At 56.0% G+C, this 26,863-nt stretch overlaps 1 protein-coding gene across 2 annotated transcripts in view; it reads left to right on the top strand.

The window, feature by feature from the left end:
* Window positions 1–879: 879 nt before the first annotated feature.
* The window catches only part of PEPD (peptidase D), a 58,140-nt gene continuing 32,156 nt past the window's right edge, over window positions 880–26,863 (top strand). The window contains exons 1-9 of one of the 2 annotated variants that reach the window (XM_076055017.1): window positions 880–986; window positions 15,504–15,747; window positions 16,362–16,489; window positions 17,882–17,945; window positions 19,565–19,612; window positions 20,424–20,485; window positions 20,996–21,040; window positions 21,441–21,516; window positions 22,228–22,274. In XM_076055017.1, coding sequence (XP_075911132.1) covers window positions 970–986; window positions 15,504–15,747; window positions 16,362–16,489; window positions 17,882–17,945; window positions 19,565–19,612; window positions 20,424–20,485; window positions 20,996–21,040; window positions 21,441–21,516; window positions 22,228–22,274 — 731 coding nt within the window. In that variant the 5' untranslated portion in view covers window positions 880–969. The remainder of the gene's footprint in view (window positions 987–15,503; window positions 15,748–16,361; window positions 16,490–17,881; window positions 17,946–19,564; window positions 19,613–20,423; window positions 20,486–20,995; window positions 21,041–21,440; window positions 21,517–22,227; window positions 22,275–26,863) is intronic. The other variant, XM_032979009.2, reaches the window with a different exon arrangement.

The following is a 26,863-nucleotide window of genomic DNA, read 5'->3' as shown; positions in this document are numbered from 1 at the left end:
ACTACAGACACACACACAGGGACAGCTGTCACTGGGGGTGCCCCTAGTCCATAGACCCCACAACAGTCACCATCACCCCCTACTACAGACTCACACACAGAGACAGCTGCTACTGGGGGTACCCCTAGGCCATATACCTCACACAGCAGTCACCATCACCCCCTTCTACAGACTCACGCACAGGGACAGCTGTCACTGGGGGTGCCCCTAGGCCATAGACCTCACACAGCAGTCACCATCCCCCCTACTACAGACTCACACACAGAGACAGCTGCCACTGGGGGTGCCCCTTTGCCATAGACCTCACAGCAGTCACCATCACCCCCTACTACAGACTCACACACAGGGACAGCTGCCACTGGGGGTGCCCCCTAGGTCATAGACCCCCACAGTCGTTCTCGAGACGCCATCGCGGACACAGTTTGTGATATGGATCCTAGCAGTCACGAAAGCTTGAAATCTAGAACAGTTTGTGATCCTAAATGTTTATTGGGTGAAATATGATGATTTTAAAAACAACAACAACCACGTGACCAGCCCCTCCCCTCCCCCCCGCTGTCACGTGGCTTCCCCCCCTCCGCAACCCCCTCCCCTCTCCCCTAGTCACGTGATCAGCCCCTCCCCCCACGTTCCTCCACTTGCACGTGACCCCCCCACAACCTCCTAAACACGTGATCAGCCCCTCCCCTCCCCCGCTGTCACGTGAGATTCCCCCTGCAACCCCCCTCCCCTCAATTCCCCCACTGTCACGTGATCGTCCACCCCCACAACCCCTCCCTCCAGACACGTGATCAGCCCCTCCCCTCCGTTTCCCCGCTGTCACGTGATCACCCACCCCCCCCCCGGCGACTCCCCCTCGCCACCGCAGCAACATGTTCAGGCCCCTCCCCTCTGTTCCCCCGCTGTCACGTGACTACCCCCACACAGCCCCGCCCCCCGCACCAGCACTCACGTGACCTTCAGCCCAAGATGTCGTCTCGCGCCGAGTGAGTCTCTGTCCGTCCACAACGTCACATTTTGTTTGCGAAGATTTACAACAACAAAAAATATTATTTTCAAATAAAATAAAACAAAACGTGAGGGGAAGTTAACCTCGCCTAAGCGCCGCGCATAAGCGTAGCAATGTTTTAATCGTAAATTTCGAAAATAAATGCAACGTCCACCGGGGTCCAGCTTTTAATTAGCAGGCTTGCGATGGCGACGCTGTGTCAAAATAAGGGTAATCGCCTCGAGGGCCGATCTAAGCGTGAAGACGCCGGCGGGCGCTGCCGACAACCCCGCCGGCGTCTCGGCGGGACTACGCACTACGGAATGGGCGCAGGGAGGCCGCGATTCGGCCGCGTGCGAGCGAAGTTACCGGCGCTCGAAGCGGTCACCACCACCACCACCCACCCCTCTCTCTCTCTCTCTCGCCTCATCCGCCCGCACTCTGCCCTGAGTTTACTCTGAGAGCAAAATGTTGTGGTTCTGAGAGCAAATGCACTACACTATACTATACACAATACACTACACTACTATACACTACACTATACACTACACTACTACACACTACCATACACTACACTACCATACACTACACTACTATACACTACACTACTATACACTACACTATACACTACACCACTATACACTAAACTACTATACACTACACTATACACTACACTACTCTACACTACTATACACTACACTATACACTACACTACTATACACTACTATACACTACACTATACACTACTATACACTATACTATACACTACACTATACACTACACTATACACTACACACTACACTGTACACTACACTATACACTACACTACTATACACAATACACTACACAGTACACTACACTGTACACTACACTATACACTACTCTACGCTACACTATACACTACACTATACACTACACAATACACTACACTATACACTACAGTATACACTACACTACTATACACTACACTGTACACTACTATACACTACACTACAGTTCACTATACACGACACTACACTACTATATACAATACGCTACACTATACACTACACTATACACTACACTATACACTACACGAGACACACTTGTGCTGTACTAAGTAACGAATTGGCCACGTTCTGTTTACGGGACAAACCACCTCACTGGTTAGCCCTGTCGGGTGGTGGGGGGATTAATGACTCAGCATCTGCACGCATTCCCGCCACAATGACAAAATAAAACACCTAGGAGAAGATGAGAAGTCGCAATATTCGGGGGCTCTTGACCTTGCTGTTTTTTTAAAGTTTACTTTGTCTTTTTTTACTTCAACATTATCCGGCTGTGACCACCTCTCTCCCGGCGCCACGGTGGCTGGGAGGTGTTGACTACCTCGCCCGGTATGCAGGAGGTCGTGGGTTCGATTCCGTGACCCTCACGATGTCTTCTGCTGCTGCTGCGGCTGCTGTATATTAGGAGTTTGCGTCTCTCCCCGTCATGATCACGGTGGTTAGGAGATGTTGAATGCCTCGCCTCGTGTGCAGGAGGTCGTGGGTTCGATCCTCTGACCCAGATGAAGCCTGCTTCCGCTGTATTATGTGGAGTCTGCGTCTCTCTCATCACCGTCTCGGTGGCTATGAGACGTTAGCTACCTCGCCTGGTACACAGGAGGTCATAAGTTCGATCCCGATCCCTGGCGATGCCCAGCTGTTTATTTCGGGTCTGCGTATTTCTCTCTCCCTGTGGTCGCGTTAACTTTTTTCCCAGTTTCCTCTGGGTTTTCGCTCTGGTATTTGGCTACTGCAAAAGAATTCCACAACAAACTATGGGTCTCCGTGTGAGTCTATGGGTCTCTGCTGTGTGAGTCTATGGGTCTCTGCTGTGTGAGTCTATGGGTCTCTGCTGTGTGATGAGTCTATGGGTCTGTGTGTGTCTATAGATCTCTGCTGTGTGATGAGTCTATGGGTCTCTCTGTGAGTCTATGGGTCTCTGTGCGAGTCTATGGGTCTCTGTGCGAGTCTATGGGTCTCTGTGTGAGTCTATGGGTCTCTGTGTGAGTCTATGGGTCTCTGTGTGAGTCTATGGGTCTCTGCGTGAGTCTATGGGTCTCTGCGTGAGTCTATGGGTCTCTGCGTGATGAGTCTATGGGTCTCTGTGTGAGTCTATGGGTCTCTGTGTGAGTCTATGGGTCTCTGTGTGAGTCTATGGGTCTCTGCGTGAGTCTATGGGTCTCTGCGTGATGAGTCTATGGGTCTCTGCTGTGTGATGAGTCTATGGGTCTCTGCTGTGTGATGAGTCTATGGCTCTCTGTAAGAGTAGTCTATGGGTCTCTGTGTGATGAGTCTATGGGTCTCTTTGTGATTAGTCTATGGGTCTCTGCTGTGTGATGAGTCTATGGCTCTAAGAGTAGTCTATGGGTCTCTGTATGATGAATCTGGGTCTGTGTGATGAGTCTATGGGTATCTGTAAGAATAGTCTATGGTTCTCTGTAAGAGTAGTCTATGGGTATCTGTATGATGAGTCTATGGGTCTCTATAAGAGTAGTCTTATCGGTCTCTGTGATGAGTCTGCGGGTCTTTGTGTGATGAGTCTATGGTTCTCTGTGTGATGAGTCTGTGGGTCTGTGTGGGTCTATGGGTCTCTGTGTGGTGAGTCTATGGGTCTCTGTGTGGTGAGTCTATGGGTCTCTGTGTGGTGAGTCTATGGGTCTCTGTGTGAGTCTATGGGTCTCTGTGTGGTGAGTCTATGGGTCTCTGTGTGGTGAGTCTATGGGTATCTGTAATAATAGCCTATGGGTCTCTGTAAGAGCAGTCTTATCGGTCTCTGCATGAGTAGTCTGTGGGTCTGCGTGAGGACGTGTGTGTGAATTTATTTCGCACCACCGTACATCAATCGGAGGTGCGGGGGAAGGACAACAAGCAAAACGCAAAAGGCAGATTCTGAAATCCCTACAAGATAATATTTGGGTTCAGCTTTAAGATGTAATTTTTTTCCTGCAGACAGCAAAATCAATGATGAACCGTCGACTCAAAGTCCACCGAACGTGGCCGTGTCGGAGATGCTGAGACAGCATTGTGGAGAATCCTGGGTTCAAGGTTCAATCCCTGGGTCTGGGTGTCACAGGGTTTATAAAGCCCCTGAGAGAGAGAGACATACCCAGGGCTTGAAGCCAGGATCTCAGCGTCCCTCCCTGAGAGAGAGAGGACACCCAGACTCAGGGCTTGAACCCAGGATCTCAACCTCCCCCCTGAGAGAGAGAGACACCCAGACTCAGGGCTTGAACCCAGGATCTCAGTATCCCCCCTGAGAGAGAGAGAGACACCCAGACTCAGGGCTTCAACCCAGGATGTCAGCATCCCCCCCGAGAGAGAGAGACACCCAGACTCAGGGCTTGAACCCAGGATCTCAGCGTCCCCCCTGAGAGAGAGAGAGAGACACCCAGACTCAGGGCTTGAACCCAGGATCTCAGCGTCCCCCCCTCAGAGAGAGAGACACCCAGACTCAGGGCTTGAACCCAGCATCTCAACCTCCCCCCTGAGAGAGAGAGACACCCAGACTCAGGGCTTGAACCCAGGATCTCAGTGTCCCCCCTGAGAGAGAGACACCCAGACTCAGGGCTTGAACCCAGGATCTCACCGTCCCCCCTTCGAGAGAGAGAGACACCCAGACTCAGGGCTTGAACCCAGGATCTCAGCGCCACCCCCTGAGAGAGAGAGAGAGACACCCAGACTCAAGGCTTGAACCCAGGATCTCAGCGTCCCCCCTTAGAGAGAGAGAGAGAGACGCCCAGACTCAGGACTTGAACCCAGGATCTCAGTGTCCCCCCTCAGAGAGAGAGACACCCACACTCATGGCTTGAACCCAGGATCTCAACCTCCCCCCTGAGAGAGAGAGAGACCCAGACTCATGGCTTGAACCCAGGATCTCAACCTCCCCCCTGAGAGAGAGAGACACCCAGACTCAGGGCTTGAACCCAGCATCTCAGTGTCCCCCCCTCAGAGAGAGAGAGAGAGACACCCAGACTCAGGGCTTGAACCCAGGATCTCAAAGTCCCCCCCTTAGAGAGAGAGAGACACCCAGACTCAGGGCTTGAACCCAGGATCTCAGTGTCCCCCAGAGAGAGAGACACCCAGACTCAGGGCTTGAACCCAGGATCTCAACCTCCCCCCTGAGAGAGAGAGAGACACCCAGACTCATGGCTTGAACCCAGGATCTCAGCGTACCCCCCTGAGAGAGAGACACCCAGACTCAGGGCTTGAACCCAGGATCTCAGTGTCCCCCCCTCAGAGAGAGAGAGACACCCAGACTCAGGGCTTGAACCCAGGATCTCAAAGTCCCCCTCTTAGAGAGAGAGAGACACCCAGACTCAGGGCTTGAACCCAGCATCTCAGCGTCCCCCCTGAGAGAGAGAGACACCCAGACTCAGGGCTTGAATCCAGGATCTCAGCGTCCCCCCTGAGAGAGAGAGAGAGACACCCAGACTCAGGGTCTCTGTGTGAGTCTATGGGTCTCTGTGTGAGTCTATGGGTCTCTGCGTGAGTCTATGGGTCTCTGCGTGATGAGTCTATGGGTCTCTGCTGTGTGATGAGTCTATGGGTCTCTGCTGTGTGATGAGTCTATGGCTCTCTGTAAGAGTAGTCTATGGGTCTCTGTGTGATGAGTCTATGGGTCTCTTTGTGATTAGTCTATGGGTCTCTGCTGTGTGATGAGTCTATGGCTCTAAGAGTAGTCTATGGGTCTCTGTATGATGAATCTGGGTCTGTGTGATGAGTCTATGGGTATCTGTAAGAATAGTCTATGGTTCTCTGTAAGAGTAGTCTATGGGTATCTGTATGATGAGTCTATGGGTCTCTATAAGAGTAGTCTTATCGGTCTCTGTGATGAGTCTGCGGGTCTTTGTGTGATGAGTCTATGGTTCTCTGTGTGATGAGTCTGTGGGTCTGTGTGGGTCTATGGGTCTCTGTGTGGTGAGTCTATGGGTCTCTGTGTGGTGAGTCTATGGGTCTCTGTGTGGTGAGTCTATGGGTCTCTGTGTGAGTCTATGGGTCTCTGTGTGGTGAGTCTATGGGTCTCTGTGTGGTGAGTCTATGGGTATCTGTAATAATAGCCTATGGGTCTCTGTAAGAGCAGTCTTATCGGTCTCTGCATGAGTAGTCTGTGGGTCTGCGTGAGGACGTGTGTGTGAATTTATTTCGCACCACCGTACATCAATCGGAGGTGCGGGGGAAGGACAACAAGCAAAACGCAAAAGGCAGATTCTGAAATCCCTACAAGATAATATTTGGGTTCAGCTTTAAGATGTAATTTTTTTCCTGCAGACAGCAAAATCAATGATGAACCGTCGACTCAAAGTCCACCGAACGTGGCCGTGTCGGAGATGCTGAGACAGCATTGTGGAGAATCCTGGGTTCAAGGTTCAATCCCTGGGTCTGGGTGTCACAGGGTTTATAAAGCCCCTGAGAGAGAGAGACATACCCAGGGCTTGAAGCCAGGATCTCAGCGTCCCTCCCTGAGAGAGAGAGGACACCCAGACTCAGGGCTTGAACCCAGGATCTCAACCTCCCCCCTGAGAGAGAGAGACACCCAGACTCAGGGCTTGAACCCAGGATCTCAGTATCCCCCCTGAGAGAGAGAGAGACACCCAGACTCAGGGCTTCAACCCAGGATGTCAGCATCCCCCCCGAGAGAGAGAGACACCCAGACTCAGGGCTTGAACCCAGGATCTCAGCGTCCCCCCTGAGAGAGAGAGAGAGACACCCAGACTCAGGGCTTGAACCCAGGATCTCAGCGTCCCCCCCTCAGAGAGAGAGACACCCAGACTCAGGGCTTGAACCCAGCATCTCAACCTCCCCCCTGAGAGAGAGAGACACCCAGACTCAGGGCTTGAACCCAGGATCTCAGTGTCCCCCCTGAGAGAGAGACACCCAGACTCAGGGCTTGAACCCAGGATCTCACCGTCCCCCCTTCGAGAGAGAGAGACACCCAGACTCAGGGCTTGAACCCAGGATCTCAGCGCCACCCCCTGAGAGAGAGAGAGAGACACCCAGACTCAAGGCTTGAACCCAGGATCTCAGCGTCCCCCCTTAGAGAGAGAGAGAGAGACGCCCAGACTCAGGACTTGAACCCAGGATCTCAGTGTCCCCCCTCAGAGAGAGAGACACCCACACTCATGGCTTGAACCCAGGATCTCAACCTCCCCCCTGAGAGAGAGAGAGACCCAGACTCATGGCTTGAACCCAGGATCTCAACCTCCCCCCTGAGAGAGAGAGACACCCAGACTCAGGGCTTGAACCCAGCATCTCAGTGTCCCCCCCTCAGAGAGAGAGAGAGAGACACCCAGACTCAGGGCTTGAACCCAGGATCTCAAAGTCCCCCCCTTAGAGAGAGAGAGACACCCAGACTCAGGGCTTGAACCCAGGATCTCAGTGTCCCCCAGAGAGAGAGACACCCAGACTCAGGGCTTGAACCCAGGATCTCAACCTCCCCCCTGAGAGAGAGAGAGACACCCAGACTCATGGCTTGAACCCAGGATCTCAGCGTACCCCCCTGAGAGAGAGACACCCAGACTCAGGGCTTGAACCCAGGATCTCAGTGTCCCCCCCTCAGAGAGAGAGAGACACCCAGACTCAGGGCTTGAACCCAGGATCTCAAAGTCCCCCTCTTAGAGAGAGAGAGACACCCAGACTCAGGGCTTGAACCCAGCATCTCAGCGTCCCCCCTGAGAGAGAGAGACACCCAGACTCAGGGCTTGAATCCAGGATCTCAGCGTCCCCCCTGAGAGAGAGAGAGAGACACCCAGACTCAGGGCTTGAACCCAGGATCTCAGCATCCCCTCTGAGAGAGAGAGACACCCAGACTCAGGGCTTGAACCCAGGATCTCAGCATCTCCCCTGAGAGAGAGAGAGACACGCACACCCAGGGCTTGAACCCAGCATCTCAGCGTACCCCCTGAGAGAGAGACACCCAGACTCAGGGCTTGAACCCAGGGTCTCAGCGTACCCCCTGAGAGAGAGACACCCAGACTCAGGGCTTGAATCCAGGATCTCAGCGTCTCCCCTGAGAGAGAGAGACACCCAGACTCAGGGCTTGAACCCATGATCTCAACCTCCCCCCTGAGAGAGAGAGACACACAGACTCAGGGCTTGAACCCAGGATCTCAGCGTCCCCCCTGAGAGAGAGACACCCAGACTCAGGGCTTGAACCCAGGATCTCAGCATCTCCCCTGAGAGAGAGAGACACACACAGACTCAGGGCTTGAACCCAGGATCTCCGCGTCCCCCCCCTGAGAGAGAGACACCCAGACTCAGGGCTTGAACCCAGGATCTCAGCGTCCCCCCTGAGAGAGAGAGAGATAGACACCCAGACTCAGGGCTTGAACCCAGCATCTCAGCGTCCCCCCTGAGAGAGAGAGAGAGACACCCAGACTCAGGGCTTGAATCCAGGATCTCAGCGTCCCCCCTGAGAGAGAGACACCCAGACTCAGGGCTTGAACCCAGGATCTCAGCGTCCCCTCTAAGAGAGAGAGAGCGAGACACCCAGACTCAGGGCTTGAACCCAGGATCTCAGCATCTCCCCTGAGAGAGAGACACGCACACCCAGGGCTTGAACCCAGCATCTCAGCTTACCCCCTGAGAGAGAGACACCCAGACTCAGGGCTTGAACCCAGGGTCTCAGCGTACCCCCTGAGAGAGAGAGAGACACCCAGACTCAGGGCTTGAATCCAGGATCTCAGCATCTCCCCTGAGAGAGAGAGACACCCAGACTCAGGGCTTGAACCCAGGATCTCAACCTCCCCCCTGAGAGAGAGAGAGAGACACCCAGACTCAGGGCTTGAACCCAGGATCTCAGCATCTCCCCTGAGAGAGAGAGAGACACACACACAGACTCAGGGCTTGAACCCAGGATCTCAGCGTCCCCCCCCCTGAGAGAGAGAGAGACACCCAGACTCAGGGCTTGAATCCAGGATCTCAGCGTCCCCCCTGAGAGAGAGAGAGAGACACCCAGACTCAGGGCTTGAACCCAGGATCTCAGCATCCCCTCTGAGAGAGAGAGACACCCAGACTCAGGGCTTGAACCCAGGATCTCAGCATCTCCCCTGAGAGAGAGAGAGACACGCACACCCAGGGCTTGAACCCAGCATCTCAGCGTACCCCCTGAGAGAGAGACACCCAGACTCAGGGCTTGAACCCAGGGTCTCAGCGTACCCCCTGAGAGAGAGACACCCAGACTCAGGGCTTGAATCCAGGATCTCAGCGTCTCCCCTGAGAGAGAGAGACACCCAGACTCAGGGCTTGAACCCATGATCTCAACCTCCCCCCTGAGAGAGAGAGACACACAGACTCAGGGCTTGAACCCAGGATCTCAGCATCCCCCCTGAGAGAGAGAGAGAGACACCCAGACTCAGGGCTTGAACCCAGGATCTCAGCATCTCCCCTGAGAGAGAGAGACACACACAGACTCAGGGCTTGAACCCAGGATCTCCGCGTCCCCCCCCTGAGAGAGAGACACCCAGACTCAGGGCTTGAACCCAGGATCTCAGCGTCCCCCCTGAGAGAGAGAGAGATAGACACCCAGACTCAGGGCTTGAACCCAGCATCTCAGCGTCCCCCCTGAGAGAGAGAGAGAGACACCCAGACTCAGGGCTTGAATCCAGGATCTCAGCGTCCCCCCTGAGAGAGAGAGAGCGAGACACCCAGACTCAGGGCTTGAACCCAGGATCTCAGCATCTCCCCTGAGAGAGAGACACGCACACCCAGGGCTTGAACCCAGCATCTCAGCTTACCCCCTGAGAGAGAGACACCCAGACTCAGGGCTTGAACCCAGGGTCTCAGCGTACCCCCTGAGAGAGAGAGAGACACCCAGACTCAGGGCTTGAATCCAGAATCTCAGCATCTCCCCTGAGAGAGAGAGACACCCAGACTCAGGGCTTGAACCCAGGATCTCAACCTCCCCCCTGAGAGAGAGAGAGAGACACCCAGACTCAGGGCTTGAACCCAGGATCTCAGCATCTCCCCTGAGAGAGAGAGAGACACACACACAGACTCAGGGCTTGAACCCAGGATCTCAGCGTCCCCCCCCCTGAGAGAGAGAGACACCCAGACTCAGGGCTTGAACCCAGGATCTCAGCGTCCCCCCTGAGAGAGAGAGAGAGACACCCAGACTCAGGGCTTGAACCCAGCATCTCGGCGTCCCCCCTGAGAGAGAGAGACACCCAGACTCAGGGCTTGAACCCAGGATATCAGCGTCCTCCCTGAGAGATACCCAGACTCAGGGCTTTAACCCAGGATCTCAGCGTCCCCCCCCTGAGAGAGAAACACCCAGACTCAGGGCTTGAACCCAGGATCTCAGCGTTCCCCCCTGAGAGAGAGACACCCAGACTCAGGGCTTGAACCCAGGATCTCAGCGTCCCCCCTGAGAGAGAGAGAGATAGACACCCAGACTCAGGGCTTGAACCCAGCATCTCAGCGTCCCCCCTGAGAGAGAGAGAGAGACACCCAGACTCAGGGCTTGAATCCAGGATCTCAGCGTCCCCCCTGAGAGAGAGACACCCAGACTCAGGGCTTGAACCCAGGATCTCAGCGTCCCCTCTAAGAGAGAGAGAGCGAGACACCCAGACTCAGGGCTTGAACCCAGGATCTCAGCATCTCCCCTGAGAGAGAGACACGCACACCCAGGGCTTGAACCCAGCATCTCAGCTTACCCCCTGAGAGAGAGACACCCAGACTCAGGGCTTGAACCCAGGGTCTCAGCGTACCCCCTGAGAGAGAGAGAGACACCCAGACTCAGGGCTTGAATCCAGGATCTCAGCATCTCCCCTGAGAGAGAGAGACACCCAGACTCAGGGCTTGAACCCAGGATCTCAACCTCCCCCCTGAGAGAGAGAGAGAGACACCCAGACTCAGGGCTTGAACCCAGGATCTCAGCATCTCCCCTGAGAGAGAGAGAGACACACACACAGACTCAGGGCTTGAACCCAGGATCTCAGCGTCCCCCCCCCTGAGAGAGAGAGAGACACCCAGACTCAGGGCTTGAATCCAGGATCTCAGCGTCCCCCCTGAGAGAGAGAGAGAGACACCCAGACTCAGGGCTTGAACCCAGGATCTCAGCATCCCCTCTGAGAGAGAGAGACACCCAGACTCAGGGCTTGAACCCAGGATCTCAGCATCTCCCCTGAGAGAGAGAGAGACACGCACACCCAGGGCTTGAACCCAGCATCTCAGCGTACCCCCTGAGAGAGAGACACCCAGACTCAGGGCTTGAACCCAGGGTCTCAGCGTACCCCCTGAGAGAGAGACACCCAGACTCAGGGCTTGAATCCAGGATCTCAGCGTCTCCCCTGAGAGAGAGAGACACCCAGACTCAGGGCTTGAACCCATGATCTCAACCTCCCCCCTGAGAGAGAGAGACACACAGACTCAGGGCTTGAACCCAGGATCTCAGCATCCCCCCTGAGAGAGAGAGAGAGACACCCAGACTCAGGGCTTGAACCCAGGATCTCAGCATCTCCCCTGAGAGAGAGAGACACACACAGACTCAGGGCTTGAACCCAGGATCTCCGCGTCCCCCCCCTGAGAGAGAGACACCCAGACTCAGGGCTTGAACCCAGGATCTCAGCATCCCCCCTGAGAGAGAGAGAGATAGACACCCAGACTCAGGGCTTGAACCCAGCATCTCAGCGTCCCCCCTGAGAGAGAGAGAGAGACACCCAGACTCAGGGCTTGAATCCAGGATCTCAGCGTCCCCCCTGAGAGAGAGACACCCAGACTCAGGGCTTGAACCCAGGATCTCAGCGTCCCCTCTAAGAGAGAGAGAGCGAGACACCCAGACTCAGGGCTTGAACCCAGGATCTCAGCATCTCCCCTGAGAGAGAGACACGCACACCCAGGGCTTGAACCCAGCATCTCAGCTTACCCCCTGAGAGAGAGACACTCAGACTCAGGGCTTGAACCCAGGGTCTCAGCGTACCCCCTGAGAGAGAGAGAGACACCCAGACTCAGGGCTTGAATCCAGGATCTCAGCATCTCCCCTGAGAGAGAGAGACACCCAGACTCAGGGCTTGAACCCAGGATCTCAACCTCCCCCCTGAGAGAGAGAGAGAGACACCCAGACTCAGGGCTTGAACCCAGGATCTCAGCATCTCCCCTGAGAGAGAGAGAGACACACACACAGACTCAGGGCTTGAACCCAGGATCTCAGCGTCCCCCCCCCTGAGAGAGAGAGACACCCAGACTCAGGGCTTGAACCCAGGATCTCAGCGTCCCCCCTGAGAGAGAGAGAGAGACACCCAGACTCAGGGCTTGAACCCAGCATCTCGGCGTCCCCCCTGAGAGAGAGAGACACCCAGACTCAGGGCTTGAACCCAGGATATCAGCGTCCTCCCTGAGAGATACCCAGACTCAGGGCTTTAACCCAGGATCTCAGCGTCCCCCCCCTGAGAGAGAAACACCCAGACTCAGGGCTTGAACCCAGGATCTCAGCGTTCCCCCCTGAGAGAGAAACACCCAGACTCAGGGCTTGAACCCAGGATCTCAGTGTCCCCCCTGAGAGAGAGAGACACCCAGACTCAGGGCTTGAACCCAGAATAACGACCCCTTCACTCGTTAGTGCCGAACGGTAACGCTGTAGTGAGCAGTGCCATGGGGGGAGGGCCAATTTCGATTGGCTATTCCCCCTCATGGCGTTTGTAGCCACCAGCGGCCAAAGGGGGTGCTCTGGATGGGTGCGAGTGGCTGGTAACCCATCCACCTTCAATTAATTACCACGAAACCACGAAAAAAGATCCAGCTAAGCTTGTGCACGTGTCTGCTGCTGTCCCCCCAGGAACCAGACGCCTGTCCCCGGGGGGACAGACATTATTGATGTCTGCAGGCCAAACCTCTCTTGGCGGAGCCAGGAGATTTGATCTTTACCCTTGGGAGTTCCTCCAGAAACAGCAAAAGGCCACTGAGGGTGCCCACGTGGAATGTTTGAACGCTCACTGCGGAGGAGAGGCTGCCACTCCTCTGTCGGCAGCTGGACCGGTACTGCCTGGATCACTGTGGTATTCAGGAGGTCCGGTGGTCCGGCTCTGGTTCTTATCACTGCCAAACAACAGGGAGTGGCTATTCTGAACAAAAAAATGAAGGGGGTGTGGGAGCGTGGCGGTGAGGTGTGGGAAGCTGTAAGCCCCAAACTACTTTGGGCTCGCCTTCCTATCAACCGGAGGCAAGGAGTGGTGGTCGTGGTTACTTATGGCCCCACCGAAGATGAACGTCCGTGGAGGGATGCAGGCAAAGCCGATGAGTCAGATGCCTTCTATGAACTCCTGTCACAGGTGCTGGCTAAAGTGGCCCCTTGGGATAGAGTCATTTTGTTGGATGACTTCCATGCCCGAGTTGGTCATGATGCTGGCACCTGGTCTGGAGTGATTGGAAGGCATGGGCCAGATCAGCTCAATAACAACGGTAGGAGGCTGCTAGATTTTTGTGCAGCCCATGGGCTTGTAATTACCAACACGGTGTTCCGGCATCGGCGCATCCACACAACATCATGGATGCATGCCGTGTCCAAGCAAGAACATCTGATGGACTATATAGTGACGGAACAGCGGATGCGAGCCCACGTCCTTGACACCAGGACCTACCGTGGAGCTGATCTGCCCACTGACCATCGACTTGTCATCTGTAAGATGCGCCTGCCATTCTTCTACTCCGGTGGTGGGTGTACACCTGCTCAACCATGTTATGTATGCCGATGATCTGGTAATTGCTGCTCATTCAGAGGAGGAGTTGGAGGTGCTGCTGCTGAACCTGGAGCTTGCCACTAAGAGGTTGGTCCTTGCCATCAGCCCCACCAAAACTAAGCACCTGCCTGGGTATTTTGTACCATCGGACACTCCACCCCCACAACTCCCAATTGGTGATGAGGCAGTTGTGGAGAGAGTGGAGAGTTTATCATACCTGGGCAGTGTACTCATGACCGGCTCCAGTTTAACAGCATAGTCTCACTCCAAAACAGTCGAGCGGCATTATCTTTTCATCAGTTGCGTAATGTGTGTAAGCTACCTGGTCTCTCGCTCCGCACGAAGCTTCAGGTCTTCTCGGCCACAGTCATTCCCTCCCTTCTCTACGCTTGCGATATGTGGACCGCTCTAATAGAACATCTTTGCCAGTTAGAAACCAGCGAAGATGTTGAAAGATCTGGGCAAGGTCCCATCGGTGAGCTCCTCCGGCAGGCAAGGCTGCATTGGCTGGGTCATGTAGCCCGCATGCCCAGCCACCGTATGCCTAAACAGCTTTTGTTCGGCCGGACGAGGGGGCTAAACGGGCGCGGCACGGGCTAGAGAAGAGATGGAGTGATGTGGTACAGGAGGACGTGGAGCTGAGTGGACTTGCCGATGACTGGTACCAGCGGTGTCAAGATCGGCCTCTGTGGAGGAGGCTCGTGAAGGATGCTACTGGGCAGTTGGAGGCAGTCGCCCTCCAACAACAACGGAGGGCGGAGGAGCGACGCTCACAACAACGAGCGGAGCGCCGGGTGGCTAAAGCACAGCAAGTTGGCACAGTAGGGGGCACAGGTGGTGCATCAGCCACTCATCTCAGTCAGTCGACCCGTGGCACCTGCTGGGTCTGCCCCATGATCTCAGGCCCGCGGGCGTTCAACACTTCACCTGGCCTCAAGGTGCACGTGGTCTGGCACAAGCGTCGTGGTGACGTCACCGCCACTTAGTGGCGAATGGCGGTTGTTGTTGTGTGTCTGTACCTGTGTGTGTGCGTGTGCCCGTGTGTACCCGTGTGTGCCCGCGTGTGTGTGTATGCGTGTACCCGTGTGTGTGTGTACCCGTGTGCGTGTGTACCTGTGTGTGTGTGCGTGTACCCGTGTGTGTGTGTGCGCGTGTGTGTGTGTGTGCGTGCGTGTGTGTGTGTGTGCGTGTGTACCCGTGTGTGTGTATGCGTGTGTACCCGTGTGTGTGTATGCGTGTACCCGTGTGTGTGTGTGCCCGTGTGTGTGTGTGTGTTTGTGTACCCGTGTGTGTGTATGCGTGTACCCGTGTGTGTGTGTGCGTGTGTACCCGTGTGTGTGTATGTGTGTACCCGTGTGTGTGTGTGTACCCGTGTGCGTGTACCCGTGTGTGTGTGTGTGTATGTGTGTACCCGTGTGTGCGCGTGTACCCATGTGTGTGTGTGCGTGTGTGTATGTGTGTACCCATGTGTGTGTGTGTGTGTACCCGTGTGTGTGTGTGTTTGTGTGTGTGCGTGTGTACCCGTGTGCGTGTGTACCCGTGTGTACCCATGTGTGTGTGTGTGTATGTGTGTACCCGTGTGTGTGTGTGTACCCGTGTGCGTGTACCCGTGTGTGTGTGTATGTGTGTACCCGTGTGTGTATGTGTGTACCCATGTGTGTGTGTGTGTGTACCCGCGTGTGTGTGTGTGCGTGTGTACCCGTGTGCGTGTACCCATGTGTGTGTATGTGTGTGTCCGTGTGTGTGTGTGTGTATGTGTGTGTCCGTGTGTGTGTGTGTGTATGTGTGTGTCCGTGTGTGTGTGTGTTTGTGCGCCAGGCCAACTTTCCGTGTGGGTGATCACACCCACCCCGTGCCCATGGCGCTGTTTTCCGACAACCGGCGCCGCCTGTGCGAGCGCCTCCGTGCCCGCGCCGCCGCCACGGCCGGCGATGCCGGTGGTGCCGGTGGTGCCGGTGGTGCCGGTGGTGCCGGTGGTGCCGGTGGCGGCGCCTGGGTGGTGCTGCAGGGTGGCGAGCAGACTCAGCGCTACTGCACCGACACCGACGTGCTGTTCAGGCAGGTGAGTCACCCGCCTGGTCACCCAGCTAGTCACCCAGCTAGTCACCCAGCTAGTCACCCAGCTAGTCACCCAACTAGTCACCCAGCTAGTCACCCAGCTAGTCACCCAGCTAGTCACTCACCTGGTCACCCACCTGGTCACCCACCTGGTCACTCACCTGGTCACCCACCTGGTCACTCACCTGGTCACCCACCTGGTCACCCACCTGGTCACCCACCTGGTCACCCACCTGGTCACTCACCTGGTCACCCAGCTGGTCACCCACCTGGTCACCCACCTGGTCACCCACCTGGTCACTCACCTGGTCACCTGCCTGGTCACCCACCTGGTCACTCACCTGGTCACCCACCTGGTCACCCACCTGGTCACCCACCTGGTCACTCACCTGGTCACCCACCTGATCACTCACCTGGTCACCCACCTGGTCACTCAGCTAGTCACCCAGCTAGTCACCCACCTGGTCACCCACTACCACCACCATCATCACCACTACCACCATCATAATCATCGCCACCACCACCACGATCATCAGCATCACCACCACCATCATCACCACCTCCACCACCACCATCATCACCCTCCTACTGCCCTTCTCACCCCCCCCCTCCCCCCAGGAGTCGTTCTTCCACTGGCTCTTCGGGGTGCAGGAGGCCGACTGCTTCGGCGCGCTGAGCGTGGACTCGGGACGCTCGCTGCTCTTCGTGCCCAAGCTGCCCGAGGTGTACGCCACCTGGATGGGCGCGTGAGTCGCTCACCAGCTCGCTCACCCGCTCGCTCACCAGCTCACTCGCTCACCCACTCGCTCACCAGCTCGCTTTCCAGCTCGCTCACTAGCTCACTCACCAGCTCGCCCCCTCGTTCACCCGCTCACCCGCTCGCTCACCAGCTCACTCGCTCGCTCACCCACTCGCTCACCCACTCGCTTGCCAGCTCGCCCCCTCGCTCACCCGCTCACCAGCTCGCTCACTCGCTCACCCGCTCACTCACCCGCTCGCTCACCAGCTCGCTCACCAGCTCACTCGCTCACCCACTCATTCGCTCACCCACTCACCCACTCACTCGCTCACCCACCCACTCACCCACCCACCCACCCACTCACCCACCCACCCACCCACCCACTCACCCACCCACCCACCCACCCACCCACCCACTCACCCACCCACCCACCCACCCACCCACTCACCCACCCACCCACTCACTCACCCACCCACTCACCCACCCACCCACCCACTACCCACCCACTAATCCACCCACCCACTCACCCACTCACTCACCCACCCACCCACTCACCCACCCACCCACGCACTCACCCACCCACTCACCCACCCACCCACCCACTCACCCATTCACTCATTCACTCACTCACTCACCCACCCACTCACTCACTCACTCACCCACCCACCCACTCACCACTCACCCACCCACCTACCCACCCACCCACCCACTCACTCACCCACCCACTCACCCACCCACTCACCCACCCACCCACTAACCCACCCACCCACCCACTCACCCACCCACCCACTAACCCACCCACCCACTAATTCACTCACCCACCCACTCACCCACCCACTCACTCACTCACCCACTCACCCACCCACCCACTCACTCACTCACTCACCCACCCACCCACTCACCCACCCACTCACCCACCCACCCACTCACCCACTCACCCACCCACCCACCCACTCACCCACCCACCCACTCACCCACTCACCCACCCACCCACTCACCCACCCACCCACCCACTCACCCACCCACACACCCACCCAACCACTCACCCACCCAACCACCCACCCACTCACTCACCCACCCACCCACCCACTCACCCACCCACACACTCACCCACCCACACACTCACCCACCCACACACCCACCGACCCACCCACTCACCCACCCACCCACTCACCCACCCACCCACCCACTCACTCACCCACCCACCGACCCACCCACCCACTCACCCACCCACCCACCCACCCACTCACCCACCCACCCACCCACACACCCACCCACCCACCCACACACCCACCCACCCACCTACTCACTCACTCACTCACCCACCCACCCACTCACCCACCCACCCACCCACTCACCCACCCACTAACCCACCCACACACCCCACGTGTCTCCCCAGGATCCACCCCCCACAGCACTTTGTGACGAAGTACGGCGTGGACGAGGTTCACTTCACCTGCGACGTGAGCGCCATGGCCCTCCCCTAGGTCCACTCAGCCTACACCGCCCTGCTGGTGGTGGGGTTGGTGGTGGTGGTGGCGGTGATGGTGGGGGTGGTGGAGGTGGTGGTGGTGGTGGTGGAGGTGGTGGTGGTGGAGGTGGTGGTGGTGGTGGTGGTAGAGGTGAAGGTGGTTGTGGGGGTGGTGGAGGTGGTGGTGGTGGTGGTGGAGGTGGTGGTGGAGGTGGTGATAGAGGTGATGGTGGTGGTGGAGGTGGTGGTGGTGGAGGAGGTGGTGGAGGAGGTGGTGGTGGTGGTCGAGGTGGTGGTGGTGGTGGAGGAGGTGGTGGAGGAGGTGGTGGTGGTGGGGGTGGTGGTGGTGGTGGTGGCGGTGATGGTGGTGGCGGTGATGGTGGTGGCGGTGATGGTTGCGGTGATGGTGGCGGTGATGGTGGTGGTGGCGGTGATGGTGGCGGTGGTGATGGTGGCGGTGGTGGTGGCGGTGGTGGTGGTGGCGGTGATGGTGGCGGTGATGGTAGTGGCGGTGATGGTGGCGGTGATGGTGGTGGCGGTGATGGTTGCGGTGATGGTGGCGGTGGTGGTGGTGGCGGTGATGGTGGCGCTGATGGTGGTGGCGGTGATGGTAGTGGCGGTGATGGTGGTGGTTGTAGCGGTGGTGGTGATGGTGGCGGTATATGTCTTTATTTGTATGTATCTTTGTGCATGTATCTCTGTGTATCTCTGTGTGTGTATCTCTGTGTGTGTATCTCTGTGTGTGTATCTCTGTGTGTCTCTCTCTGTGTCTCTCTCTGTGTGTCTCTCACTGTGTGTCTCTCTCTGTGTGTCTCTCTCTGTGTGTCTCTCTGTGTGTGTATCTCTGTATGTGTCTCTCTCTGTGTGTCTCTCTGTGTGTGTATCTCTGTATGTGTCTCTCTCTGTGTGTCTGTGTGTGTGTGTATCTGTCTCTCTGTGTGTATCTCTCTCTGCGCGTATCTCTGTGTGTGTATTTGTCTCTGTGTCTCTCTGTGTGTGTATCTGTCTGTGTCTCTGTGTGTATCTCTGTGTGTATCTCTGTGTGTATCTGTCTCTTTGTGTGTCTCTCTCTCTGTGTGTGTCTCTGTGTGTTTCTCTCTGTATGCGTCTCTCTCTGTGTGTCTCTCTGTGTGTGTATCTCTGTATGTGTCTCTCTCTGTGTGTCTCTCTGTGTGTGTATCTTTGTATGTGTCTCTCTCTGTGTGTCTCTGTGTGTGTATCTGTCTCTCTGTGTGTATCTCTCTCTGCGCGTATCTCTGTGTGTGTATTTGTCTCTGTGTCTCTCTGTGTGTGTATCTGTCTGTGTCTCTGTGTGTATCTCTGTGTGTATCTCTGTGTGTATCTGTCTCTTTGTGTGTGTATCTCTCTGTGTGTCTCACTCTCTGTGTGTATCTCTCTGTGTGTGTATCTCTGTGTGTCTCTGTGTGTGTGTATCTGTCTCTCTGTGTGTGTCTCTCTGTGTGTGTATCTCTCTCTGTGTATCTCTCTCTGTGTCTCTCTGTGTGTATCTCTCTCTGTGTGTCTCTCTGTGTCTCTCTCTGTGTGTATCTCTCTGTGTGTGTATCTCTGTGTGTCTCTCTCTCTCTGTGTATCTCCGTGTGTGCTGTGTAGATTGCTCAAGTGTTGGAGGGGAAGTCTCCGAGCGTGCTGCTCACGTTGGTGAGTACCAACACGGGGACCCTCGTGGGTGGGTGGGTAGGTGGTTGAGTGGGTGGGTAGGTGGTTGAGTGGGTGGGTGGGTATGTGGGTGGGTAGGTGGTTTTGGTGGGTCGATGGGTAGGTGGGTAGGTGGGTAGATAGATAGGTGGGTGGGTGCGTAGGTGGGTGGGTGGCTAGGTAGATGGGTGGGTAAGTGGGTGGGTGGTTGAGTGGGTGGGTGGTTTAGTGGGTGGTTGGGTGGTTGAGTGGGTGGGTGGTTGGGTGGGTGGCTGGGTGAGTGAGTGGGTGGCTGGGTGAGTGAGTGGGTGGGTGGCTGGGTGGGTGGGTGGTTGGGTGAGTGGGTGAGTAGGTGGGTGGATGGGTGGGTGAGTGGGTGGATGGATGGGTGAGTGAGAAGGTGGGTGGATGGGTGGGTGAGTAGGTGGGTGGATGGGTGGGTGAGTGGGTGGGTGGATGGGTGGGTGAGTGGGTGGGTGGATGGGTGGGTGAGTATGTGGGTGGATGGGTGGTTGAGTAGGTGGGTGGATGGGTGGGTGAGTAGGTGGGTGGATGGGTGGGTGAGTAGGTGGGTGGATGGGTGGGTGAGTAGGTGGGTGGATGGGTGGGTGAGTAGGTGGGTGGATGGGTGGTTGAGTAAGTGGGTGGGTGAGTGGGTGGGTGAGTAGGTGGGTGAGTAGGTGGGTGAGTAAGTGGGTGAGTGGGTCAGTGCTGGGGACTGCTTGCTGCTAAAGATGTTGATGCTGCTGATGATGAGGATGCTGATGATGGTGATGCAAATGCTGATGATGCTGATGGTGGTGATCTATTTCAGAGGGGCGTCAACACGGACAGCGGCCACACCTCCCGTGAAGCGGCCTTCGAAGGGATCAGCCGGTGAGATGATCCCCCACGGTCTAGAGTACCTGGGTTCAACTCTAGACACTGACCCTGAGACCCGGTCTCTACTCTACACACTGAGACCCTGAGACCTGGTCTCTACTCTAGACACTGAGACCCTGAGACCCGGTCTCTACTCTAGACACTGAGACCCGGTCTCTACTCTAGACACTGAGACCCTGAGACCTGGTCTCTACTCTAGAACCTGAAACCCGGTCTCTACTCTAGACACCGAGACACTGAGACCCGGTCTCTACTCTAGACACTGAGACCCAGTCTCTACTCTAGACACTGAGACCTGGTCTCTACTCTAGACACTGACCCTGAGACCCGGTCTCTACTCTAGACCCTGAACCTGAGACCCGGTCTCTACTCTAGACCCTGACCCTGAGACCCGGTCTCTACTCTAGACCCTGACACTGAGACCCGGTCTCTACTCTAGACACTGACCCTGAGACCTGGGTCTCAACTGTTGACTTTCTGTGTTCTCTGTGCGGTGTTTTTCAGGTTCACGGTGAACAACACGATACTTCACCCTGAGATCAGTGAATGGTGAGTTCACCTGGACCAGCATAATGGCCGTGTCAGAGACACCGAGAGCCGGGGTTCAATCCCTGGGTCTATAGGCACTGCTGCTACTACTCACAGCACTTGCCCCTCAGCCCTGCTAGAGGCTACACGGGGACCATTGTCTGTGTTTCTATAGGGCACTGCTGCTGCTACTAACAGTACTTGCCCCTACAGCCCTGCTAGAGGCTACACGGGGGACCTTTGTCTGTGTGTCTATAGGGCACTGCTGCCTCTACTAACAGCACTTGCCCCTACAGCTCTGCTAGAGGCTACACGGGGGACCTTTGTCTGTGTGTCTATAGGCACTGCTGCTACTCACAGCACTTGCCCCTACAGCCCTGTTAGAGGCTACACGGGGGACCTTTGTCTGTGTCGTTCCCAGCCGCGTTTTTAAGAGCCACATGGAGCTGGAGCTCCTGCGCTACACCAACCGTGTCTCCAGCGAGGCTCACAAGGAGGTGGGGTGGAGCTCACCCACCCAATCACTCACCCACCCACTCACGCATCCACCCACTCACCCACCCACTTACGCACCCACCCACCCACTCACCCACCCACCCACCCACTCAATCACTTACTCAGTCACTGAACCATTCGCTCAACCACCCACCCACTCTCCCACCCACCCAGTCACCCACCCACCCACTCACCCACCCATTCACGCATCCACCCACTCACCCACCCACTTACGCACCCACCCACTCACCCACCCACCCACCCACTCAATCACTTACTCAGTCACTGAACCATTCGCTCAACCACCCACCCACTCTCCCACTCACCCACTCACCCACGCACTAACTCACTCACCCACTCACCCACTCACTCACCCACTCACTCACCCACTCACTCACTCACCCACTCACCCACGCACTAACTCACTCGCCCACTCACCCACTCTCTCACTCACCCACCCACCCACTAACTCATCCACCCACCCACTCACTCACCCACCCACTCACTCACCCACCCACTCACTCACTCACTCACCCACTCACTCACCCACTCACTCACTCACTCACCCACTCACCCACGCACTAATTCACTCGCCCACTCAGTCACCCACTCACCCACTCACTCACTCTCTCACTCACCCACTCACTCACCCACCCACTCACTAACTCATCCACCCACCGACCCACCCACTCACTCTCTGTCTCTGTGCGCAGGTCATGAAGAAGATCCGACCTGGCATGATGGAGTTTGAGATGGAGAGGTGAGCATTTGGTGGGGGGGAGCGGGGAGTTGGGGGGGGCGGTGGGGGGGGGGGGTGGCTGGGGTGAGCGGATCACACCAAGATGGAAAACCAATGACAACACGGAAGACTCATCACACAGCAGAGACCCACAGACTCATCACACAGCAGAGAGCCATAGACTCATCACACAGCAGAGAGCCATAGACTCATCACACAGCAGAGAGCCATAGACTCATCACACAGCAGAGAGCCATAGACTCATCACACAGCAGAGAGCCATAGACTAATCACACAGCAGAGACCCATAGACTCATCACACACAGAGACCCAGAGACTCATCACACAGCAGAGACCCATAGACCCATCACACAGCAGAGACCCATAGACTCATCACACAGCAGAGACCCATAGACTCATCACACAGCAGAGACCCATAGACTCATCACACAGCAGAGACCCAGAGACTCATCACACAGCAGAGACCCATAGACTCATCACACAGCAGAGAGCCATAGACTCATCACACAGCAGAGACCCATAGACTCATCACACAGCAGAGAGCCATAGACTCATCACACAGCAGAGATCCGTAGACTCATCACACAGCAGAGACCCACAGACTCATCACACGGAGACCCATAGACTCATCACACAGCACAGACCCGTAGACTCATCACACAGACGCTTAGACTCACACCCAAACCCATGGACTCACACAGAGATCCACAGAGACACATAGAGACCCTTAGAGACAAGGTCTCAGAGCCGATGGGTTTGGTGATGGCGTTGCGAGCTTCGTGCGCCACCTACGGATTCCTGCACTTCCTTCCCTTGATTGTGCGTGTGTGTGTGAATGTGTGTGTGTGTGTGAATGTGCGTGCGCGTGCGTGTGTGCGTTAATGTGTGAGAGAGTGTGAGTGTGGAGTGCGTCCGTGAGAGCGAGCGAGTGTGTGTGTGTGATTGTGTGTGTGATTGTGCGTGCGTGAGCGTGCGTGCGTGTGTGTGTGAGAGAGTGTGAGTGTGGAGTGCGTCCGAGAGAGCGAGCGAGTGTGGGTGTGTGTGATTGTGTGTGTGTGTGATTGTGTGTGTGTGTGTGCGTGCGCGTGCGTGCTTGTGTTAATGTGTGAGAGAGTGTGGATTGTGTCCGTGAGAGTGAGCGAGCGAGTGTGTGTGTGTGTGATTTTGCATGCATGCGTGTGTGTGTGATCGTGTGTGTGTGTGTGAATGCGCGTGCGTGTGCATGCGTGAATGCGTGAGAGAGTGTGGAGTGCGTCCGTGAGAGTGAGCGAGCGAGTGTGTGTGTGTAATTGTGCGTGCGTGTGTGTGTGATTGTGTGTGTGTGTGAATGCGCGTGCGTGTGCATGCGTGAATGCGTGAGAGAGTGTGGAGTGCGTCCGTGAGAGTGAGCGAGCGAGTGTGTGTGTGTGTGATTGTGCATGCGTGAGAGCGTAAGTGTGAGTGTGGAGTGGGTCCGTGAGAGCGAGCGAGTGTCTGGTGTGAATGCGCGTGCGTGTGTGTGTCAATGTGCGTGTGTGTGTGATTGTGTGTGTGCCAATGCGGTTTCAGGAAAGGGCGGTTCTGCACAGATGCCATATTTTCTGTCCGTCTGCTACAGCAGAGGTGTAGGGAATTCCAGCAAGACCTACATCTCTGTTTTATTGACCTGGTCAAGGCCTGTGATACCATCAGTAGGCCTGGGCTCTAGATTGTTCTTTGTGCTTTTGGAGTCCCTGACCCTCTGCTCACGATCATTAAGGACCTTCATGATGGTGAGCGGGCCTGGGTAAAACTACGTGGCCGGGAGTCAGAGCCATTCCTTGTACACCTTGGGGTGCGACAGGGATGTCTCTGGCTCCCACATTATTTAACATCTATTTTGACCACGTAGTTCGTGAAGCCTTCAGTAGCTGTACTGGGGGAATTTCCATTTCGTACAGGTATAATGGGAAGCTGATCGATGCCCGGGTGCAGTCAAGGGATCACTCCCTATTGCTCAACCACGTTATTTATGCCGATCTGGTAATTGCTGCTCATTCAGAGGAGGAGTTGGAGACGCTGCTGCTGAACTTAGGATCAGCCCCACCAAAACTAAGCACCTGCCTGGGTATTTTGTACCATCGGACACTCCATTTCCACAACTCTCAATCGGTGATGGGGCAGTTGTGGAGAGAGTGGAGAGTTTCCCATACCTGGGCAGTGTGCTTATGACTGGCTCCAGTTTAACAGCAGAGGTCTCACTCCGAATCAGTCGAGCGGCAATATCTTTTCATCAGTTGCGTAACGCTGTGTGGAAGCTACCTGGTCTATCGCTCCGCACGAAGCTTCAGGTCTTCTCGGCCACGGTCATTCCCTCCCTTCTCTACGCTTGTGAAATGTGGACCCCCCCTAATGGAACATCTTCGCCAGAAACATTTAGGCTCGCCTGCCTACGATCCATCCTGGGTTTAACCAGGCTGGATTGTGTGAGGAGCTCACAAATCCTTGAAAGATCTGGACAGAGTCCCATCGGTGAGTTCCTCCGGCAGGCAAAGCTGCGCTGGCTGGTCCATTTAGCCCGCATGCCCATCCGGATCGAGGGGGTGAAACGGGCGTGGCACGGGCTAGAGAAGAGATGGAGTGATGTGGTACAGGAGGACGTGGAGCTGAGTGGACTTGCCGATGACTGGTACCAGCAGTGTCAAGATCGGCCTCAGTGGAGGAGGCTCGTGAAGGACGCTACTGGGCAGTTGGAGGCAGTCGCCCTCCAACAACAACGGAGGGCGGAGGAGCGACGCTCACAACAACGAGCGGAGCACCGGGTGGCTAAAGCACAGCAGGTTGGCACAGTAGGGGGCACAGGTGGTGCATCAACCAATCATCTCAGTCAGTCGACCCGTGGCACCTGGGTCTGCCCTGTGACCTGCCAGCGGGCGTTCGACACTTCACGTGGCCTCAAGGTGCACATAGCCTGGCACAAGCGTCGTGGTGACGTCACCGCCACTTAGTGGCGAATGGCGGTTATTGTTGTGTGTGTCTGTGCGAGTGTGTGTGGGGAGCGGTAGTGCAGCGGTTAGCGCTACGCTGCGCTACGAACCCGGTGGCCCGGGTTCAATTCCCGCTCATGGCCAACACCACCAGTGACGATTATCTGAACCGGTCCTGGGGCCTCCTCTAGGTCGACTTAGCCTCAAATGGGTAGCTGGTGTAGCGGTGTGTAGTAAACATCGCCACTGGGGAGACAAAGGCGGCCGGGCGTGGTGCTGGCCACCCACCCCCTCGTGTCCCGTGCCGCTCTTCATAGGTGCTGCTGCTCGCTAACTGCACTTGCCCCAACAGTCTGTCACAGGCTACACGGGGGATCTTTGTCTTGTTGTGTGCCACAGCGTCGGCCCTCGGAGGCGTGTCTGCTACTCGCTGCTAACATTACTTGCCCCTACAGCCCTCTTAGAGGCTACACGGGGGACCTTTGTCTTTGTTCGTGCGTCCGTGAGTTTCCGGTAATTAGGAGGTCAAATCACATGAAAGTTTCATTAATTATTTTTGTAAGTAAACAAAAAAGTTAAATAATTATATATTCATACCTGAGTCGTAGCTGGGTCGGCTGAGTTCACAGCGTTACTGTGTGAGTCTATGGGTCTCTGTGTGGTGAGTCTATGGGTCTCATTGTGATGAGTCTGAGTATCTGTGTGATGAGTCTATGGGTCTCTGTGTGGTGAGTCTCTGGGTCTCTGTGTGGTGAGTCTATGGGTCTCTTTGTGGTGAGTCTATGGGTCTCTGTGTGGTGAGTCTATGGGTCTCTGTGTGGTGAGTCTATGGGTCTCTGTGTGGTGAGTCTATGGGTCTCTGTGTGGTGAGTCTATGGGTCTCTGTGTGGTGAGTCTATGGGTCTCTGTGTGGTGAGTCTATGGGTCTCATTGTGATGAGTCTATGAGTATCTGTGTGATGATTCTATGGGTCTCTGTGTGGTGAGTCTCTGGGTCTCTGTGTGGTGAGTCTATGGGCCTCTGTGTGATGAGTCTATGGATCTCTGTGTGATGAGTCTATGGGTCTCTGCTGTGTGGTGAGTCTATGGGTCTCTGTGTGGTGAGTCTATGGGTCTTTGCTGTGTTGAGTGTGTGGGTCTCTCTGTGATGAGTCTATGGGTCTCTGTGTGGTGAGTCTATGGGTCTCTGTGTGGTGAGTCTATGGGTCTCTGTGTGACGAGTCTATGGGTCTCATTGTGATGAGTCTATGAGTATCTGCGTGATGAGTCTATGGGTCTCTGTGTGGTGAGTCAATGGGTCTCTGTGTGGTGAGTCTATGGGTCTCTGTGTGGTGAGTCTATGGGTCTCTGTGTGGTGAGTCTGTGGGTCTCTATATGGTGAGTCTATGGGTCTCGGTGTGATGAATCTACGGCGCTCTCACGCGCGTCTGTTCTTCTCACAACAACAACAACAAACACATTGGTGCGTCTCCATGGCCACCGGCGTTGTTGTTTGTGTGTTTAACCCCGCGAGCTTTTTGCCCCCGGACCATTGTGCAAAATAAGAGCCCGTCCACTTATTGCCTTTCCTTACTCATCGCTCACCCACTCAGTCTCCCATCGCCACAGTGCCACCCATCCACCCCCCTCCCCCCCCGCTCCCTCC

The sequence above is a fragment of the Petromyzon marinus genome, chromosome 69 (genome assembly GCF_048934315.1).
Source record: "Petromyzon marinus isolate PM22_M1 ecotype Great Lakes invasive population chromosome 69, UKy_Petmar_22M1.pri1.0, whole genome shotgun sequence".
In the NCBI taxonomy this organism is placed as follows: domain Eukaryota; kingdom Metazoa; phylum Chordata; class Hyperoartia; order Petromyzontiformes; family Petromyzontidae; genus Petromyzon; species Petromyzon marinus.
Note: the sequence above shows the minus strand (reverse complement) of the source record. Positions and strands in the feature narration are given on the sequence as shown.